At 52.2% G+C, this 21,135-nt stretch overlaps 1 protein-coding gene across 1 annotated transcript in view; it reads right to left on the reverse strand.

Moving 5' to 3' along the window:
• Positions 1-21,135, reverse strand: part of DIP2A (disco interacting protein 2 homolog A) — a 61,117-nt gene that overhangs the window by 37,915 nt on the left and 2,067 nt on the right. Inside the window, 2 exon segments of the mRNA XM_031968779.1 lie at positions 133-224; positions 3,347-3,621. Coding sequence (XP_031824639.1) covers positions 133-224; positions 3,347-3,621 — 367 coding nt within the window.

Here is a 21,135-nt window from a genome sequence, read left to right on the forward strand (position 1 = left end):
CTCCAAGAGCCGGGGGGCCAGCAAGGGCCACCCCCCCCCATCGTTCCCAAGCACCCTCTGAGGGGCCCAGGCCCCCAGGCAGAGGAGAAGGGCCCGAGGGAGCTCAGCCCGGGGCCTCCAGGGCCCGCCCACCATGCCACGGTGCCCCTCCAAAGGGCCCGAGGCTCGGACACGCCGCACGAGCGGGATCGGGCAGGGTTGTGCAGTGCCCCCCCCACGCTTTGCTAGAGATATGTAAGAACACCCACCCCCAACGTGAAAATTGTTAATATTGAATGTGGGACGGTGGGTTGGGACAGGTATTTAATTTTTACCCCATGCCCCAAGGGGTCAAAGGGGGGGCCTGGAGGGGGTTTTGGGAGTGAGAGGAGGCTTTGAGGATGGGTTTTCCCTTGTATTTTAATTGTGGAGGGGTTTGTGGGAGTTTGGGACAAAGGGCGGGTGGGGTGGTCCCGTGGTCGGGTTTAGGGAGGATGGGGGCCCGTCCCAGGAAGGGTGGGGGAGGCGGTGGGGTGGCAAGATGGGGGTAGGAAGTTTTCCCCCTGGAGAGGGAAGAAGGAAGCCCCCCCCAAGTTGAGGGGTTTTGGGGGAGGGAGGAATTTTCAATTATTATTAAAATTTTTTTAGGTTTGTAGGTGTAAAAACAACCAAAAAATAAAAAATATATTTAAAATTAAAATTTAAAATAAATTAATGGTTTAAAAAAAATTTTTAAAACCACAAGCAAAAAAACCCCTAAATAAATAAATTTTCCCTATAACAACAAAAAAGGGAAAAGGGATTGGAAAACAATTTCCCCCGTAACCCCAATTGGGAAATTTGGTACATTTTTTTCCCCCAAATCGAGGTGTATGGGAAAAGGGTTTTTCCCCCCAGGGCCCTTGAATATGTGGAATCCCACCTACCCTGTTTCCGGGTGGGATTTATCGGTAAAGTTTTGGGAAAGAGGGAAATTGGTCCCTGGAAAAAATTTCAACCTTTAGGGACCCCGACCAAATAACACGGGAGAAGGGGAAGGGGACGAAAAGGGACCCATCCAAGGGGCAGGGTTAAATCGTTTTTAAAGGCGGGGAAAACAGGAAAAATTTGCAACCTTTTCCCCCCCTTTACCTTTCTATTTTAAAGGAACCCCAAGGGAAGTATGATCCCTTAAATTACGCCCATTTCCCGCACCCCAGTAAAAGAAGTTCCCCCTTTTAAAAGCCCAACCCGGGCAATGACCCCTGTGTGGGGAAAACCCCTAGTTAACCGGGGCAAAAGGGAAAGGGGGGTTTCGGTTTGGGCAAAACATTTTTCCTGAAGGGGCCAACAAAAAAAACCCGGAATGTTTTTTTATCCCCTTTTTATTTAAACCTTTTAAAAACCCGTTTAAAAAAAGACCCAAAAAAAAAAAATAAATTGGGTTCCCCCACGGGAAAAGATTTAAGGAAAAAGGGGGGGGTTTAAAAAGGAAATTTTGGGGCTTGGGTTAGCCCTTTGGGCACAAAAACCCTGTTTATGGAAGGAAGTATGGGGGCCCCCCAAAATTTAAAAAGCTTAAGGGATTGATTTTTCCCCCATTCGTAGAAACAATTTTATCCCTTTGGTTTCAACAAAGAAAACAAGGGGTTCCCGGGTAAAGGGGTTTGGAAAAAGCATCGCCATTCCTTCAAATTTAGGGGCAACCAATTTTTAAATTTAAAAAGGTTAAGAAAACCCTTTACTGGGGGGACATTTTTTGGGGCTTTTGCCCGCTGGGCCCAAAAGTAAAACAGGACTTTTCCTTGATTTATTTTGAAAATGATAAACTTTTGGGAAATTGTTTTTGGGATTTTTTAACATTTTAAAAAATTTTGGGGAGTGTTTTTAATTTTAAAAATTATTTTGCAATTATTTTGCCCCAAAATAAACTTGGTCATAATGAATGATTTCTTGGATAAATTGTTGCAGTCTGACGGGATTTTGTTTAAAACTTTTGGGTCAATGGTTATTCTCTGGTTTAGATACTAGAAATATATATCGTCTCAAAAAAGGATTTTGGTTTGTTTTTTTCAAGGTCTAAGGACACTTTGTGAAGTCTGGGTACCAACTATCCTCTATGAGTTTGAAAGAATTCTCCTCTGAGTCTACCAGGACCAGGAATTTGTTTTTTCTGTGGGAGTTCCTGTGCAGCTAGATCCATTTCCTTTTTTGAGATTGCATCACTTAAGCTCTCTGCCTGGCCTTCAGACAGCTGGGATATGCTATATTTCTGAAGGTCTTCCTCTATTTCTTTCATGTTCTCAGCCACACAACTGGATAAGGTAGCTTCTGGATATTCTTTTTATTTCTTCTGTGAAGCGTGTCCTGTAGGGCATGTGTCACTGGGCAATCCTCAAGAGCAGTCAGCTTCCCACTGCATCCCCACAACAAGCAGTGTCCTTTGGAGATCTACTTATGAAGGCATTTACATTCTTCACGTGGAAACACACAGCCAGTACTGAATACTGGGAATGGAACATGGTAAGAGCCCATGGAAATGGAAACCCTCAAATAATTAGGTTTTCCTCCCGGCTTTGAAGAGGAAATCACACACACACAAAAAAGACAGAGTCAAAAGTTCTAACTCTCCTGGTCCAGAACAATCCAGTTACATGAGAAGAATATGCAGTCACAAAGATGGCCTGGCACCCACTAAGTTCCTTAAAGAAATACCAGATTAGATTCCTCAAGTATATTTCCAAAAGCAAGAAATAAAAGTTAAAAGAAAAAAGGTTGTGGTAGACCCAGAGTCAGCACGACTACATTTCAAATCTAGCCTCTGACACCAACTAGACATGTGACTAGGTAAGTCACTTAACCCTGTTTGCCTTAATTTCCTCACCTGTAAAACTAACTGGAGAAAGAAATGGCAAACCATTCCAGTATTTTGCCAAGAAAACCTCAAAAAGAGTTCACAAAGATTGGACATGACTGAAGAACAAAAAAGATATCCTAGAGTCACCACAACATCTAATTAGTTAGGACAAGAGTCAGTCGATCTTTGTTTATGTATTGTCTTTCTCAGAGAGTTCCATAAGGCTGTATAATAATAGAGGCACAAGGTTCACTTGGTAGTAAACTTTTCATTATAATGCTCTAAATACAGCTAGATTTTGATAAAGGAAAAAGTACTCTGATTATTGCGGTGATCAATCTGATTTTAGCTGACAAGGGTGTAATGGGTCTCCTGCCTCGTGACAGAGAAGTATGGTGGGCTACAGGAGCACAGTGACGCTTAAGCGTGAGGGGAGACGTGTTCACTCAGTTGACTATAATTGTTTGTTACAAGGCAGAATACTAAAAACAAAACTGCAGAGGGATTTCTTTACTTTCTAATAGCCGGTTAAAATGTGACCTCAGTTGCTGTAATTGATTCTAAGACTAAGCGATCAGCCCCCATGTTTGCCCAAGTTCCCCTAAGGTCTGAAACGGGATGCGCAAACACCGGCGCCTGGGTTGGCAGGTTCCCACTGCCCCTCTTCGTCAGACCAGATGGGACAAAGCCTATGCCCAAACTCCCGGGAAGGCCGAGACAAGGCAGGCTCTCACCTTGGATGAGTGGGATGTAGCGCGCCAGCAGCTTTGCCCTCTTCTTCTCGTAGCCTTTCTGCGTGATGTCCCCTAAAAGAGAAACATTGAGGGAAATCTCAGGTTCAACTTCAGGATTTTCTTCTAGGTTTAAAAGTGATCTCCTGACAGACCATGAGCCAGGATGTGGGCAAGTGCGACCGTGAGCCTTCATTCACAGCTCAGAGGAGACAGTGTTGGAACAGGGGGTGTCAGCAGGAAGTCAGTCTGTTGGAGAAGGCATTCTGCTCTTGAGTTTTATGAGCTTTCTGGGTGTGATTAGTTAGTCCTAAAATAGTCCAAATACAAATCCAAAGCACCACATATATGGCGTGCACACAGAAAAATCACTAGACAAATTATCCCAAGCATATAGTGCATATTATTTAGTTCCACAAAGGAAGTGAAAAAAGAAAATCCCACCTCCCCATGATGCAAATTAGTCTGCTTTTGAAGGAAAAGCGTTTCCCTCCTCTTAAAACCTAACTGTAGGACCACAAGGTGCCTCCCCTCCCCATCTCCCAAGCCAGCCTGGGCTACGCACCAAACCAGGCCCCCCAAGGAACATCCAGTCCTAGAAAGCTTGAGATTTTAAAAAGTTAACATTATACTTTTGAAAAACTTTAGTTTACATCCAGTTCTAATTGCGTATGTCACTTAACTCGATCTGGTGTCAGCACAGTCTCTCCTTGGATTAATGCATCTGATCTAATTTCCAGGCTCTCTGGGTCAGCATGGCAACACTGGGGCAGGGAGCCTCCAGCATCAGCCTCAGAATATAAGAATCTCTCCTTTGTAGCAGCCTGGCAGAGGCTCAGGGCATTCCCCTGAGGGTTGGCCGAGCTGCCAGTGCCGAAGGCCCCTAGCAGCCTCGCTGCCAAGGGAAACGGGCCCTACCAGGAAGACACTCCAAACTTCAGAGGCCCCAATCCAAATGCCATTTCCACCGACATCACTAAGGATTCAATTTTAAGGTAATGGCCTCAGTTTACCCAAAATTCATGTTCCCCAAGAGCCCAGGGGAGGCAAAGCTGTCCAGCCTTCTGATGTCAAATTAAATCACAAAGGGAAATGCATAGTTCCAGGAGCTTCTCCCTCCAGAAACCGTTTCTCTTACTAAAAATACAAGGGAAGAGATGATCGAGCAGTCTTGATGTCACACATTATCGTCAGCTGGAATCTTGATCTAACCCGGTAGAGAACAATGCTTGGAAATGTGACCAATCGCACAAACTGGATCTCCCTGCACAGAGCTGAGAGCGGGGCTTCTGATCCTCCAACCCATACTTAAAAGCAACAACTGAGCTCAGGAGGCACGTAACTAACTCCTGTCCAAGATCTCGGCCAGCCCCGTGGTGTGGGAACACATGCTCCACGCCGAGCCGATAAAAGAGCCGCTGCTGCCGACGGAGTAGTGACCTCTCAGGCCTCACTTTCCCAAACTCCACTGCGCGGCCAGAAGCAGCCTAGGTCAAAAGCCCTCAAGTGCGCCAGCCTTCATTCCTCGGCTGGCAGGCAGTCTCTGGACCCCACAGGCAGATCTAAGCTTAAAGGAAAAAAGTCCCTGGAAAGTCTGCCCGGGACACTGACTTTGCCATTGCGGAATCAATGCCAAGTTTGCTAATCCTGTAGAAAAGGGATGAGACGTGAGCTGCTTTCCTTGCCCCTGGTGAGGAAAAGTCATGTCCAAAGCTTCAGGCCCCGCAAGTCCAGCTGAGATGCCTTTGTTTTCTTCTGCTCCGTTCTGAGGAGGATTCTGGGTTCTGTGTGTTCCACAATCACCTCCCCCCCCCCCCCCCCCCCCGCCACACAGGCCTGGCACCAGTGGGATTAACCAGCATCCGGGACTTCTTTGTAATCCCTCACCCCTCCATCCCAGAGACACATCTGGTGGGGCAGGGCCCCAGCTGCTACCACCACTTTCCCCCAGTTATTAGGGGAGACAAAAGCTGTCTGATGACCCCTGTCCCAGGAACCAGCTGGGAACCTCTCAACTGAAACCTAGACCACAGTTCTGAAAAACTCAACTTCTCAGTCTTTTCCATGCCCAAGTTGAGGCTTACATGAAAAAGTGAATATTTAAACACTTTCAGTTCAAGGCAATTTTCTCCAGGCCTGGCCATGGCTAAGATTTAGCACATACTTCCCCTCTGTCTGCTGCCATCCAGCGCCCAGCGGCCTGCTTAGGTCCGAGTCCCGGCACGTGCTCGCCACCTACAATACACTGTTTAATTCAAGCAACGACCCCGTCCTCAAAATGCTCAACTGTGGGCTTGGTCCGTGCCTTTTGTTCCGTTTGAACGACATTCGGCTTTATTTATTCTCTGCTTCAGTCAAACAAATCATGAATCTCAATCTCCTCTCATTTGGATGCTCACTAAGCAGGCCCAAAGTTGGCCTGGTGGTTTGGGCCAGCAAACGTTTCCAGAACCAAAGCTAAAGGAAATACCTGAAGATAGCTAGAATTCCCAGCATGCTTCAAGGTACACAAAGTGCTCTCCACATATGAACTCATTTCGTTTTCAAAACAATCCTGGGAGCTAAGAGCTAATATTTAGCAGAAGAGGAAAGTGCGACACACTTTTCCAGGGCCACATCCTAGGTATCGATAAGTAAGGCAGGCTTAGAATTCAGGCCTCCCTGACTTAAGGGCCGAGGCTCTGGCCAATCTGGACGCCCGGCCAAAGCTTCTCTGTCTTAAAGTTGGAAAATGAGTCTTACTTCTGGAGCGGAGAAAAACGAATGAACCTCGGTCAGGCAAGATGGCAGCACAGTAAAAGATTGCAGCCACACTTCAGCGCCGGCCCTGAAGAAGGGGCCCAATGCACCAGTTCTTCTGGGGAAAGGGGCTTCATGCACTCTGCACAAAGCACAATGTGTCCTGTCACGGCTGGGAGAAGCGTCAGATCTAGCCCTCGTGCTGCATGGAAATCGGAGGTACCGAAACAGAGCCTCTGGGATGCCTTGGCCAGAAAATTCCTCACCAAGTGGCCAGCTGCCGATCGGGCAAAGTCAGGCATTCCCACTTGGCTAGAGTGTGGCTCCTCTGCCGAACTAGAGCATGGCTCATTCTGCTGAACTCCGATATGGCTCACTGCCAAACTAGAGAATAAAGCTCGCTCTGGCGAGCTAGAGAATAAAGCTCGCTCTGCCGAGCTAGAGAATAAAGCTCGCTCTGCCAAACTAGAGAATAAAGCTCACTCTGCTGAACTAGAGAAAAAAGTTCTCTCTGTCAAACTAGAGCACGGCTCACTCTGCTAAACTAGAGAATAAAGCTCGCTCTGCTGAACTAGAGAAAAAAGTTCTCTCTGTCAAACTAGAGCACGGCTCACTCTGCTAAACTAGAGAATAAAGTTCGCTCTGCTAAACTAGAGAATAAAGCTCACTCTGCTGAACTAGAGAATAAAGTTCGCTCTGCTGAACTAGAGAATAAAGTTCGCTCTGCTAAACTAGAGAATAAAGCTCGCTCTGCTGAACTAGAGAATAAAGTTCGCTCTGCTAAACTAGAGAATAAAGCTCGCTCTGCTGAACTAGAGCAAAAAGTTCTCTCTGTCAAACTAGAGCACGGCTCACTCTGCTGAACTAGAGAATAAAGCTCGCTCTGCTGAACTAGAGAATAAAGCTCGCTCTGCTAAACTAGAGAATAAAGCTCGCTCTGCTAAACTAGAGAATAAAGCTTGCTCTGCTAAACTAGAGAATAAAGTTCGCTCTGCTAAACTAGAGAATAAAGCTTGCTCTGCTGAACTAGAGAATAAAGCTCACTCTGCTGAACTAGAGAAAAAAGTTCTCTCTCTCAAACTAGAGCACGGCTCACTCTGCTAAACGAGAGAATAAAGTTCGCTCTGCTGAACTAGAGAATAAAGCTCGCTCTGCTAAACTAGAGAATAAAGCTCACTCTGCTAAACTAGAGAATAAAGCTCGCTCTGCTAAACTAGAGACTAAAGCTCGCTCTGCTGAACTAGAGAAAAAACTTCTGTCAAACTAGAGCACGGCTCACTCTGCTAAATAGAGAATAAAGTTCACTCTGCTAAACTAGAGCATGGCTCACTCTCCTAAACTAGAGAATAAAGTTCACTCTGCTAAACTAGAGACTAAAGCTCGCTCTGCTAAACTAGAGACTAAAGCTCACTCTGCTAAACTAGAGAATAAAGCTTGTTCTGCTAAACTAGAGCATGGCTCGCTCTGCTAAACTAGAGAATAAAGTTCACTCTGCTAAACTAGAGACTAAAGCTCGCTCTGCTAAACTAGAGACTAAAGCTTGCTCTGCTGAACTAGAGAATAAAGCTCGCTCTGCTAAACGAGAGAATAAAGTTCGCTCTGCTGAACTAGAGAATAAAGCTCGCTCTGCTAAACTAGAGAATAAAGCTCACTCTGCTGAACTAGAGAAAAAAGTTCTCTCTGTCAAACTAGAGCATGGCTCACTCTGCTAAATAGAGAATAAAGTTTACTCTGCTAAACTAGAGCATGGCTCACTCTCCTAAACTAGAGAATAAAGTTCACTCTGCTAAACTAGAGACTAAAGCTCGCTCTGCTAAACTAGAGAATAAAGCTTGTTCTGCTAAACTAGAGCATGGCTCGCTCTGCTAAACTAGAGACTAAAGCTCGCTCTGCTAAACTAGAGAATAAAGCTCACTCTGCTAAGCTAGAGAATAAAGCTTGTTCTGCTAAACTAGAGCATGGCTCGCTCTGCTAAACTAGAGAATAAAGCTCACTCTGCTAAACTAGAGAATAAAGCTTGTTCTGCTAAACTAGAGCATGGCTCGCTCGCTCTGCTAAACTAGAGAATAAAGCTCACTCTGCTAAACTAGAGAATAAAGCTCCTTCTGCTAAACTAGAGCATGGCTCACTCTGCCGAACTAGAGAATAAAGCTCGCTCTGCCGAACTAGAGAATAAAGCTCGTTCTGTTGAACTAGAGAATAAAGCTCCTTCTGCTAAACTAGAGAATAAAGCTCGCTCTGCTGAACTAGAGAAAAAAGTTCTCTCTGCTAAACTAGAGCACGGCTCACTCTGCCGAACTAGAGAATAAAGCTTGCTCTGCTGAACTAGAGAACAAAGTTCTCTCTGTCAAACTAGTCCATGGCTCACTCTGCTAAACTAGAGCATGGCTTGCTCTGCCAAACTAGAGAATAAAGCTTGCTCTGCTAAATTAGAGCACGGCTCACTCTTCTAAACTAGAGAATAAAGTTCACTCCGCCAAACGAGCTCACTCTGCCCCAGCACCAGCTCCACTCTGGTTTCTTTCTCTATCCTGAAAGAGACCTCTGCAGTCCCACCGTGCCCTTGCTGCCCAGCTGCAGCCTTGGATCACTGCCACCTCAGCAGCAAAATTCGCCCTAAATCATTAACCTGGGCTCCCATTCCCCAGCACTGGAAAACTGGGTGCAGACATTTCTCAGGGGGGCAGGAGAAGCATTTGCAGAGGTCACGACAGCAGCCTCCTCCTGTTGCCACGGGAAGGACCCGACACCTCATTGCCCAACTATGTGTGTGGAGATGAGGGATGGGGTGAGGGGAGCCTGAACCCCAGAGGGCTCAATGCTGGAGTTCAGGCTTCCCTCAGCACATCTCCTATTCGAGCCACAGAAGGCTGGATGGCACGTTTGGGCTCCTTCCCCCTTGCTTTTCCTGGGCTAAAAGGCTGACCAGCACGAGGCAATGAGAAAAAGCAAATACACAGGGGATCACATGTCCTAAATGAGGCTCCCATGGTGCCCGGGCTGGTCCTCCAGCAGGCACTACCGCCTGTCCAAAAGCAGCTGCCCACCAAGTCACGGGTCCAGGGGATGGGAATAGTAACCAGGGCCAGCCCGAGAGAAAGTTTCGGGGGCTCTTTCAGACAAAGGAAGTCAATGACGCGGGCCAGCCTCGGCCACTTGAGGAGAGCCCCACGGGGGGAGCCCTGAGCTGGGCTGGCATGGCAGAGGGAGCAGGAGGGTCTGGAAAGTTGGATGAGGGAGGGAGGATGTTCCGCTTATCTGAACAGGGCCCAGCTGCGTGCAGTTTATCAGTCTGAGCTAAACTGCCCACAGCTGGATGACCCGGCTTCAAGGACACATGGGGAGGTCTGAGAGGATTAAAAGTAGCACTGGGATTATATCCCAAAGAGATTATAAAGAAGGGAAAGGGACCTGTATGTGCACGAATGTTTGTGGCAGCCCTTTTTGTAGTGGCTAGAAACTGGAAACTGAATGGATGTCCATCAGTTGGAGAATGGCTGAATAAATTGTGGTATATGAAAATTATGGAATATTACTGTTCTGTAAGAAATGACCAACAGGATGATTTCAGAAAGGCCTGGAGAGACTTACACGAACTGATGCTGAGTGAAATGAGCAGGACCAGGAGATCATTATATACTTCAACAACAATACTAGATGATGACCAGTCCTGATGGATCAGGCCATCCTCAGCAACGAGATCAACCAAATCATTTCTAATGGAGCAGTAATGAACTGAACTAGCTATACCCAGAAAAAGAACTCTGGGAGATGACTAAAAACCATTACATTGAATTCCCAATCCCTATATTTATGCACACCTGCATTTTTGATTTCCTTCACAAGCTAATTGTACAATAATTCAGAGTCTGATTCTTTTTGTACAGCAAAATAATGTTTTGGTCATGTATACTTATTGTGTATCTAAGTTATATTTTAATATATTTAACATCTACTGTTCATCCTGCCATTTAGGGGAGGGGGTGGGGGGCGGTAAGAGGTGAAAAATTGGAACAAGAGGTTTGGCAATTGTTAATGCTGTAAAGTTACCCATGTATATATCCTGTAAATTAAAGGCTATTAAATTTAAAAAAAAAAAAAAAAAAAAAAAAGGATTAAAAGTAGCAAATTAGGCCAGCTATGAGAGGGCGGGGGAGCGTCATCTTGGAAAAACGATAGAGTTTGGGGGCCTTGTGCATCCTTTCTTCTGGTCAAGATGACTTCTAGGTATGATGCCCATGGAAAGAACATCTGGACAAATGTTGTCCTGGGCCCCACCTGGGAAGAACCTCCTGAAGTTCAGGGAAAGAGGGACTTCCCAAGGATAAAGGGCAAGAGCCAGCCAAAGGCCTGGGCCCTGGGGGACGATCCACACTCGAGGCCGGGCCTCCAAAGAAACGCTGTTCAGACCATTCGACAGCCCAGCAGGGGAGACCGAACGGACGCCCTGAACAAAGTCCACCTTAGGTTGATTCTGACGTAGGGACCTCCATTCAAAAATGCGCACCTTCCTTGGAACCCACCCAGCTGCACCAGCAGTGACTAGTCTCAGCCAGAACGAGGCTTGACTGGAGCGATCCGGTTCCTTTCGGGCCAGCTCCTCAGAAAAGCTCTGCTCTCCTCTCCCTCAGCAGCCCCCACCTGGCCTCTGGGGCATGCTGCAAACAGACCCAAGCTGCCTGCCATTACAGAAGTTCTTTCCAAGTAAAGGAAGCAAGATTGCAAAAAAAGATCATTCCATTCTTAGCAATGCAGAATTCACTGAGATCTCCTCTCTCCCTCGGGCGCCTGAGCCCGCTCAGGCTGTGGCGGGGGCAGGGCTGACAGAACCGCACGTGTACTTCTAGCTCGCCGTGTGGACAACTGCTACCCATGTGAAAGCCATTTCCCAGGGCTGGCCCTGAGTGCCCAAACTGTCTCAGGCTTTCCTTGGTCCGAGCTGCAGTTTGCTCATCTCTAAAATGGACCTGAGCATCTCCTCCACCAAGCTGGTGCAAGCATCAGATGGATAAGCCACGAAAAGTCTCTGTGAGGCTCGACACGTTCCGGCCAGAGACCACCCAGTTTACCAAGGGAACGGGAGGGAAGCTAAACAGCAGAGCAGCGGCAGGGATTCTGCTCTCGCTGACGGAGGTGGGTAAACAAAAGCTTATGGGAAGGCCCATTTATCTCCCTTCTGAGAAGGCACGAGCACATAACAAAACACTAATTTCCAGATCTCGAAGATTTCAGCGACCACCCCGACTCTCTCAGCAGATTTCCTAGAGTAATTTTGAAGATCCAAAGGCTCCACATACATACATGTCCTCCCAGTGGGGCCGCTCTTCTTTTGGAGACTGGATAACAACAATCAGAGCCCTCCTGGGCTTTTTCCATCTTACAGTCCCCCCGGTGTCTAAGAAGTCCCCGCTCCAAACAGACCTGGCCCAGCCACACACTGCCTACAGGGAGGTAAGTTTAAGGTCAGTAAATGGGATCCACTAACCTAGGACATGCAGTTTCAGAACATCCACTGCTCCTTCCAAAATGAGGACGACCTATCACGTTTGCTTTCTCCTGGTAATTCCAGCCTTGAGTTTGAATGTCACTTCATACACACACCTACACCTACCCACACCCACCCACCCACCCACATATATACATATACATATAAAACTAGAAAATAAGAAAAAACAAAATAGGAAAAGAAAAGAAAACAAAATATTGAAACATGTAGCCAGCAGAACATCAAGGAAGATTCAAAATATACAATAAATTTCCTGTTCCAGAAAGCATATAATGCCTATTTTACAGGAAACTCGCCCCTGTAGTTGTGTAAGACTTTTAGCTTAAAAAAAATTTTTTTAAAGCTCCATCTTTTTAAAAAGCATATATTAGAAGAGATTATATTTGTGTCCATCGTTCTTTGTAGGTTACTCTTTTGTTCTGTCTTCACTTTTTACTTTATTCTTTTCCTTTACCTTTAATTTTCTTCCCCCCAACTGCCCCAAGCAGCATACCATTAAGCACTCTCTTCTTCCTCTTTCTTTTTGTATGTATGTATATAGACATATAAATACACACACACACATATATTGAGATATGTAAACATGCACCTAAAACAATATAATTTTGCTGACACATAACGGAGAATTTTTTTTTTGTGATTGAATCTTTAAGTCTGACTTTGTCTGAGAATGATGATTACAAGCCTATTTTTCTCTAATAAATAGATTCCTGATCCTTGCAGTGTTTGTGTATATCACCTATTTCCTATCCCCGCTAATTCTTCTGCTTTGATTCAACTCCTTAATTGTCTTGCTTGTGTGCCGCAATGTTTCTGTGGATGGTGACGAAGGGCAAGACCATCACAATTTCAGGTCGCCGTTTCTCCACCGGTCCTGCCAACATGGAAAATCAACTACTGTCAGTTGTTTGTTGACTGGCAGGCCATGAGGAAGCAGCCCGAGCTTCCAGACCATCATTTCTCCGATGATTAGGAGCTTTGGGTCCAGATTTCAGCAGGACGTCATGTTCCTTCCCTGGGACAGCTGGGTGACCCTGGGGCGGTCACTCCCCACTGCTGGCCTGTTTCCTCATCTGTCAAAGGTACTGGCACAAGAGTCGGATGTGATGGAGGATGACCGAACAGCCATTCTTCTTCTAGTCCCCCATGGAGGGCCACTGGCTTTGTACTAAAGAAGACCTGGGTTCAAATTCTAACTTCTCTTCACTATACGTGTGACCTTGGCAGACTCACACTCTTGGAGAGCCTCTGTTTCTTCATCTGTAAAAGGGAGTGGGCTGGCCTGGATATGGGCCACCGGCTTGCCTGGTTCTAACTCTCCACTTCTAGGACTGGCTTGTTTGTTGCCTCCATTTATATATGGAGAAAGAAGATGCTGGAGGTTAGCTCCTTGTCAGAGAACTATTGATCCTGCAGACCTCTCCCTGCCTCCTCCCTCTGACCACTAGGGCTGGCTGCCCGGAGGCCTTGCCGGCGAGTCCCAGAAGCAGCCCCGGAAGGCCACCTGATGCAGAATGTTCCTTCAGGCCCCTCTCTGAACAGTTAGCCGGGTCCTTCTGTTTGTGGCCGGCTCCCGTCAGCCAAGGTGGGACTAGCTACAGGTCCCTGGATTGCTTCCTCTCCTCTTCTATCAAGAAGGAAGTCTGGAAAACACTGAAGATAAATAGAAGGGAGGCAGGGGAGCTCCTCATCAGCCCCGACCTAGAGGGGCTCCTCACCTGGCCTGCACTCGGCTCCCCAGGCCGCCGGACTAGATACTGCTGAGGCAGCCGCTTACTGGGGGTGGAGGACAGCACAGACTCACACGCGTTTTATCCTAATACCCAAAGCGCAGTGAGTGACTCAAGGAAGGTTTGCGAACGCCCCTCAGCAGCCGGGGATTTCCAGTCTCAGGTGAGAGTCACTTTTAGCCTACATTTATTACTGCTGTCCCCCCCCAATACTACTTCCCCACCCCCCTGGTCTGACCAAGAGCGGACCCATCCATGATGACGGTAGCAATTCGGTTGGGACGCTGCCGGGGGCAGCAGCAATTCCCCTTGCCCACCCCCACCCAGTGTCTGTTTGAGATCGTACTTGAGTGAGTGAAAAAGCATTTATGAAGCGCTCCCCCGGGGAGAGGGCCCCGTCTCAGCTTCTCGGACTAGGGCTCGGGACCCCGTAAGTGAAAGGGAGGGGCCTGGAATAGGATTTCTTATCGGCAAATGTTTGATTTGCAGACCTACTTCCCCATCCGCTGTAGCAGGGCCCTGTAAACATTTCTCAGGCTACAAGGGGCTGTGAGTGGAAAAAGCTCGAGATTCCTGGAGGCTTGAGATGGGGAGAGGACTCTGGGAGCCGAAACGGGGGCCTCTTTCGCCCTGCTGTTGCTGCCAGCTCGCTTTTTTCCTTCCTTTTTCCCCTTTTGATCTGATTTTTCTAGGGCAGCCTGATAAATGTGCAAATCCGTCAAGAAGACTGGCACGCGATTAACCTACCTGGGCTCACCTGTTGTCTAGGGGAGGGGGGAGGGAGGGACAAAAGACTGGGGGCCACGGTGTGGCAAGGGGGGTGCAGAAAACTGCCTCTGCCCTTACTCTGAAAACTAAAAAGCTAGGACTCTTTTTTAAAAAAAGTTTGAAAAGCAGCCCTGGGCTGTGCCAGCTGGGCCCCTGCCCAGTTAGAGGCAGCTTCGGCTGGAGGCCGGGCCCAGGTTCATCAAAGGCCCTCACGGAGGACCCGGAGGGCAGAGGGCAAGGCGGGACAGGCCGTGGGACCCGGGGGTCCTCCAGCTCACCCAAGAACAGAGGCGCTGACTGCAATCAAGGTGATGCAGGAAAGATTCCAATCTTTGATTCCCAACCTCCCTAGCTAATGTAAATTACCCTTTGACTCACAAATCCTGGTCCCTTTAAATTCCAATAGAAGATCCGGACCTGTCCCAGCCCCACCCGGATCTGAGCCAACTTTGGGGCTACACCCCAAAGCCCCTCGAGCTAAATCTCCGACTTAAAAGGGCCACACTGGGAACCCCTCTTGGCAGAGATTCCAAACATGGCAGCCATGTGAGGACCCTCTGTCCGGTGCCCTCCTTGTCTCTACCTTCACCATCTCCTACTTCTAAACTCAGTAATAAATCTCTTTTATCAATCTAGCTCTCCGGGCCAATAAATGCTTTTATTGGGAATTCCGCGCCGCTACTAGACCTCATAGACCGCTGTATCCTTGTGCCGAATCCAAGGGGGTTGCAGGGGAACTCTGTTTGACTCCCTGTACCCCAAACCTGCCACTAGACCTTCCAAGTCTTTATTTACTGAAAGTGAAGCAAAGCAGTCAGAGAAGACTGAGAGAGCTGGAGAAGGAAGCGAGCGCAGGAAGTAAATGCCCTTCCGGGCTCCTTTGCGCAGGGTCAGCAACAAGGGGCAGAGCGTGCTCGGAGCCGAGCCCTCCCCACATCCCGCTTCCTCGGGTCTCAAGAGCCCGGGCTGGGGGAGCCAGCTGGGTGACTGGCTTGGGACCCCCCCATCCCCCAGCAGCCTCTGGGCCTGGGGCTTCCTCACAGGCCGCTGCCTTTCTTCCCACTGATAAGTCGGGGCCAGGAATAAAGAGGTGTCTCGGGACAGAAGCAGGGGGCTCAGCACCTCCAGCAGGGGCTGTGCCCTGGGGGCCCCCAGGTGCCTTTCAGGGGCCAGGGGTCAAAGCCGCTCTCACCATAACAGTAAGAGGTCTTACTAGAAGCCACATAGGCCAAAGCGCTCCTGGGGGCCCCACAATTGTTAGGAGATGAGGTTGCTCCTCCGGGAGGCCCAGCCCCCACTTCCCGGCCAGGGAGCCAGCCGAGCTGAATAGAAGGAAGCGGCAGGGGCGGCTCTTTGGGCTCCCAGGCCCCTCCCCGGCACAGGCCCCGGCTTTTAGTAGAAGCCCCTCCCGGGCGCTGTGCACAGGGTGCAGGGGCCAGGAGGCCCTCCCAGCTGCCCACGGCCCGGCCATGGTCCCCGCAGGGTGAGCAGGAAGGGGGCAAACAGCCAGCTGCCTCCAAGAACCTCAAGGGCCTCTCAAAAGGCCAGTGGGTGGCGGGACCAAAGGAGGGGCTGGGCTGGGAGGAGCCCCGCACCTGGGACCCCCTCGGCCCTGCTACCGGCTGCTCACTCTCCAGAGACCAAGCAGGTTGGCCGCCTCCAGCTCACCCGAGACAGCCTGGGGCACATGGGGCCCCTTCTGGCCTTCTTCACCTCCCGCGGTTTGAAGCGAGCTTCCAGCCAGTTCCCGAACTTTCATGTTTTAAGGGACCGATGAGGAGAGATCCGCTCAGAGGGTCTGGACACTGACCACTGCACTGCGTTGCCTCCCTGGCATTAGGACCCCCACTCTGGGCCCCTCCTGTCCCTTGTTTCTGTATTTCAGAACTTCCCTCCTTCCAGACAGCTCTCGGGACCCTGGGTCATCCCTGGCGGCAGGAGGTGCTATCGGGACCGATGGAAAGACAGAGGCTCTGGGGGCTCTGCTGCAGGAGGCCTCTGCACTGGTTGTGTCCAGGGCACCCCGGGTGGGCCGGTCTCCAGGAGGGAAGCGCCAACGAGGGAAAGCACAGGCAGGCTCGGCCCCAGACACCCTGGGTCCACATCTCTGGGGAGACCGAGGCAGGCCCTGAGCCGCCAGGCAGGTCCCTGAAGCTTGGCGTGGCCAACGTGCTGGGGCCGAAGGTGGCCGGGACACAGAGGCCGGGGCAGCTGGCACCTGGGAAACACGGTTTAATATCTTCTCAATTGGTCACACTGGCGCTGGGCACAGGCCAATCACAAGGGCCCCGCGGGGCCACGCCTGGAGCCTTGGCGCACAGAACCGGGCAGCAGAGGTCCCAGGGACCTTCAGCCCAGGTGTGGGCATGGACAAGCAGCGGCTCCAGCTCCCAGGATGAGGGCCCGAGATCCGCCCTGTGGCAGAGCCAGCAGGGCAGCTCCCTGGCAGCGCCTCCAGAACAGCCCCCAGCTTACAAGTTCACAGCGATGCCGTGGGGCAAGAGATCCTGAGGAGCGCGGGCCAAGGGTCCGTGTCAGGGCTGGGGCCACACAGCCCAGGCAGTCTCGGGGGGGATCCACTGCACCCCCGAGCTAAGGGAAGGCACACCCTCTGCCGGCACCTCCGGGGGAAGAAGAGCAAACGGGGCGAGGGGAAGGCATTTGGGAGGACCGGGCCCAAGTCTGCTTGAGGAGCTGGGCAAAGGCCCGGGGGAAAGCAGATCACCAGCCTCGCCGTCCCCAAGCAAGGCCCGGGTCAGAGAGCGCTGAGGCGGGCACAGAAAGGTCTGGCACCAGGAGAACAGCGGGGCGGGCACAGAAAGGCCCGGCACTGAGAGCATCAGGGTGGCCATGGAAGGGCCTGGCGCTGAGAGCTTTGGGGTGGCCATGGAAAGGTCCAGTGCCAGGAGAACACTGGGGTGGGTACAGAAAGGTCCGGCGCTGAGAGCTTTGGGGCAGCCACGGAAGGGCTGCCGACCTGAGCCAAGCTCGTAAGGAGCAGCAAGAGCAGAAAGCCTCACGAGCCTTGGGAGGTGCCCCGGCCCGATGACTGGCTGCCACGGTGGACAAGATGGCACCTGCTGCCCGCCTCCGGGCCAAGCAGCCACAGCAGAGGCCACCCGAAGCTCTGTTTTTCCCTCTCGCTTTTTCTCCTTCCTATTTTCCCAGGACATGGCTAATAACGTAGGAATTTGTTTTCTGTGACTTGGCTTTGTGATGGGTTTTGTTTAGCAAATAAACCAAAGTATTTGCTTTTGGTGAGAAGTCTGGGGGGAGGAAGGGCTGCCGTTCCTACCGCCAGCACCTGGCCCAGCACCAGCACGGCTGGCACCGAGTCAAAGCTGTCTGGTGAATCCATACCCATGGTCTTTGCCCAAAAACTCCATCGCGAGGGTCACAAACTCTGCTTCACGTTGGGTCAGCACACGCCCAGAGCGTCAGATCTTGGCGGAGGCCCCTGCGCCAGGGTGGGCACCCCGAGAGCTATGGGTTTTCAGCCGGGCCCGAACGGGGCTGCGCCTTCCAGTGAGCTTTGGGCCGCCCGGGGGGCAGAGCCTTGGGCCTCCCACGAACCCTCACCTGCACAGCCGAGGGACCCGGCCTTTCCAGCGGTCTTGGAAGGAAGCGGGTTTTGCTCCTAGGTGGCTGGCAGCCCTGCATCCCGCCGCCCAGGTTGGCAGGCTCCCCAGGCTGCAGTGGGCACTGCCAGCTCGAGAACACTCCAGATGGCCGGTCTGCCTGCACCGGAGGGTGGGGACGTCAGCGGCGGAACCGGGGGTACCCCACCAGAGCAGGCTGGCCTCGAGGCAAAGCGACAGCCTTCGGTCTGTGCGTGAGTGAGGGGAAGGCAAATAGAGGTATAAATAGTGCCGGGGGGGGGGGGGGGGTTGGGGGTTGGTTTTTTTCAGGGAGAAAAATTTTGTGCAAAGGAAAATTGTTTTGATTTATGAAAGGAGGAAGGGAGGAAAGGGAAAAGATTTTTAAGGAGATTGGGAGCCAAGTGGAGAGGGGAAATTAGGGGAGTTTCAAGGTTTGGACCCCCAGAGACGAGAAGACCCAGGAGTTTGGGAGCCGTGTTTAGGAAGGGGAGGGAAAGGGGTGCAATTTGGGAGAGGTGGGGGGGGAAGTGAGGGGAGGGAGGTGGGAGGGGCGTTACTTTTATTTGGGGGTAGGAGGGAGGGGGGGGGTTTTTAGGGTTGAAGGTTTAATGAGAGGGAAGGTTTTTAGGGGGGTTTTGAGGGGGGTTTGAGGGGGATTTTAGGGATTTTGAGGTGGGGTTTTGGGGGATTTGAGGTTTTTGGGGGGTTCAGGATTTTTTTTGAATTAAGTTTAGTCCAATTGGAGAGTTTGGGGGGAGTTTGAGGAAAGAAATTTTGAAAATTTGGAAAAAATGTTTTGCAAGGAAAGAAAGGGGATGTTGATTTAAAAGTTTAAATTTTTGGTTTTGGGGGGTAGGGGAAGGGGAAAGGGGGGAATTTTTGGAAAGGATTTTCGGGGGGGGGGGGAAGAGGGGAGTAAGTTTGGGGAAATGGGGTATTGCCGGAAAATATACGGGTTTTCGGGATGAGGGGGGTTTGGAAGAGTTTTCCTAGAAGACATTTTCTTTTGTTTTCCTTGGGGAGTTTTTTTGTTTGGGGTTTAATGAGGGGACTTTGTTCTTTTGGATTGGGGAACCAAGTTGTAAAATTTTGGGAGCCTAGGGGACTGGGGTGGGGGGAGGGAGAGGGTTTTAATCAAATTTGCAAGAAAAAACCTGAACCTGTGCCGGGGGGAGGGAGGGGAGTAGGGGAGAAGGGAGGAGGGAGCAGGGGAGAAGGGAGGAGGGAGCAGGGGAGGAGGGGAGCAGGAAGGAGGAGAGGAGGGGAGGAGGGAGCAGGGCTCTGGCCCTTCCCCCGCGGGCTTCCTCTGAAGCCCGATGCTGCTTCCTCCCCGAGGGCCGGCCTCTGAGGTGGACGCTGACCCCACGGACACGCCATCACCCCAACACTCGAACTCGGGGATGGGGGGGAGGAAGTGGGGTTTCCTGCCAGAACACTTAGAGGAGCCCGGTCTGGAAGCAGAGTCAGAGAGGCCCAGGTTCTAACAGGCAAAGGAAGGCCAGCCCATCCTCACGGGGGACCTTGGATGGACCTCGGACGGGGTCAAGGCAAAAGTGGGGGACGAGCCCGACGCCAGAGGAGCAGAGAGAAGGCCCCGACGGGGAGTCAGAGCCAGCTCCTGCAAAGGCTGATGGAGGACCCGGGGCCCCGGGGAGAGGCCGGAGGCCCCCCTGCAGCTCCCGGGGACCCACCAAGGGCCATGTGGCGCGCAGCGCTCGACCAGCGGCAGAGGGGCCAACGCCGTGACCGGGGCTGGCCCTGCGGACGCCCAGCGGAGGCCCCAGCCGGGGGCCAGAGCAGCCCTCACGCTACGTTCCCTGGTCCGGGCCACAGAGACGCTTCCCTGGCAAAGGGCGAGGTCAACACCGGGTGACCGGGGCCCGTGGAGCCACTGGGACAAAACTGCCTTTTCCCCCGCCCTTGCCCTGCCCCGCGGGCGGCCCACGGGCGCCGCTTTCCCGGCCCCACGGGACGCCGCTGGCGGGGGCCCTTTCTGGCCGCGGGCCCTGGGGGAGCCACCTCGTCTCTCCCTGCCTCAGGCGCTTCCTCCGTGAAATGGGAATAACCACAGCTTACTCCTGCCCGTCCAACCTGGCGAGGACTGCGTGGACCCTCCTGAAGGACAGGGCCCGCCACGCCGGGGAGCGCCCGGGACTTCCTCCCGCTGCTCCTCGGGACGCGCTGGCCCCGCCTTCCCTGGGATCCGGCCGAAAGGAGCCCCGCAGGGTCGGGGGCCCCGACGCTCAGCGATGACCGCGTCCAGCTGGAGGGGCCGCCCCGACGAGAGCCTCCGCCCGGCCACTGTGGCTGTGTTCTCCTCGCTGCTGCTCTCCCCCTACTGAAGCTCTTATGGATCCAAGGCCGCCGGCAGCCGGCCACTCCCCAGTCTGTCCACACCACACAGCTGGAGGGCGGCTGAGGTCCCTGCCACTGGCACCCGGGCCTCGGGCCTCCTCAGTGTCTGGCTGCTAGACAGCAAGTGCTTCATAAATGCTTATCAGCTGGGCACAGGAAGCCCCCGACCACGGGGCTGCGGGCCCTCCCCTCGCACTGGAAGCCGCTTCCCACCGAGAACTCCCGGCGCCTTCTCTGTGAACGGGAGGGCGAGCAGAGCCAGGGGAGCCTCCCTCGGGATCAGAAAGGCCCGAGTTCGGGTCCTGCCCCGGTGCGCCATGGCCGGGGCCCCGGGGACAGCGGCTCAGACCCGTTTCTCACCAGGAAGTTTCCTCAGGGCCAAGGCAAGGCCCTGGCCCAGCCCCCGCCCACCCAGACTTGCCCGAGGGGCCCCTTGTGACCTTCAGGTCGGCCCGGACCCCAGCTTCCTCCCGTAGCAGTCAGAGCCGCGTGCCGAGGGATCTGCTGGGGGTCACTCCCCAGAGGGGGCTGTCTGGGAGGGACGCCGGCGTCCGCAGCCCGGCCCGGGCCAGAGGGGGGCGGGGGAGACCCGGGCCCGCAGCAGCTCCCTGGCCAGAGGGGCGGCTCTGGGCCTCCCGGGGCTGGGACGGGGCAGAGGGGCCGGAAGCCGACCCCAAGTCTCTGGGGCCTCCGATCCAGAGGTTCCGGTCCCGGGCCGGCGGGGCTGCCCTCGGTGCTGGCCAGGAACCTCGGGCGGCCCTTGGGCGAGGCAACTCCAGGACTGCTGGGGTCACCGGGCCTCAAGCCCAGTCGCTCTGCCCCTCCAACCCTCGCTGGAGCCCCCGCTGCCTGGCCTGAAGCTCCGACGGCCCCTGACTTAAAGGATCGCGCC

The sequence above is a fragment of the Sarcophilus harrisii genome, chromosome 4 (assembly GCF_902635505.1).
Source record: "Sarcophilus harrisii chromosome 4, mSarHar1.11, whole genome shotgun sequence".
Taxonomy (NCBI): Eukaryota; Metazoa; Chordata; class Mammalia; order Dasyuromorphia; family Dasyuridae; genus Sarcophilus; species Sarcophilus harrisii.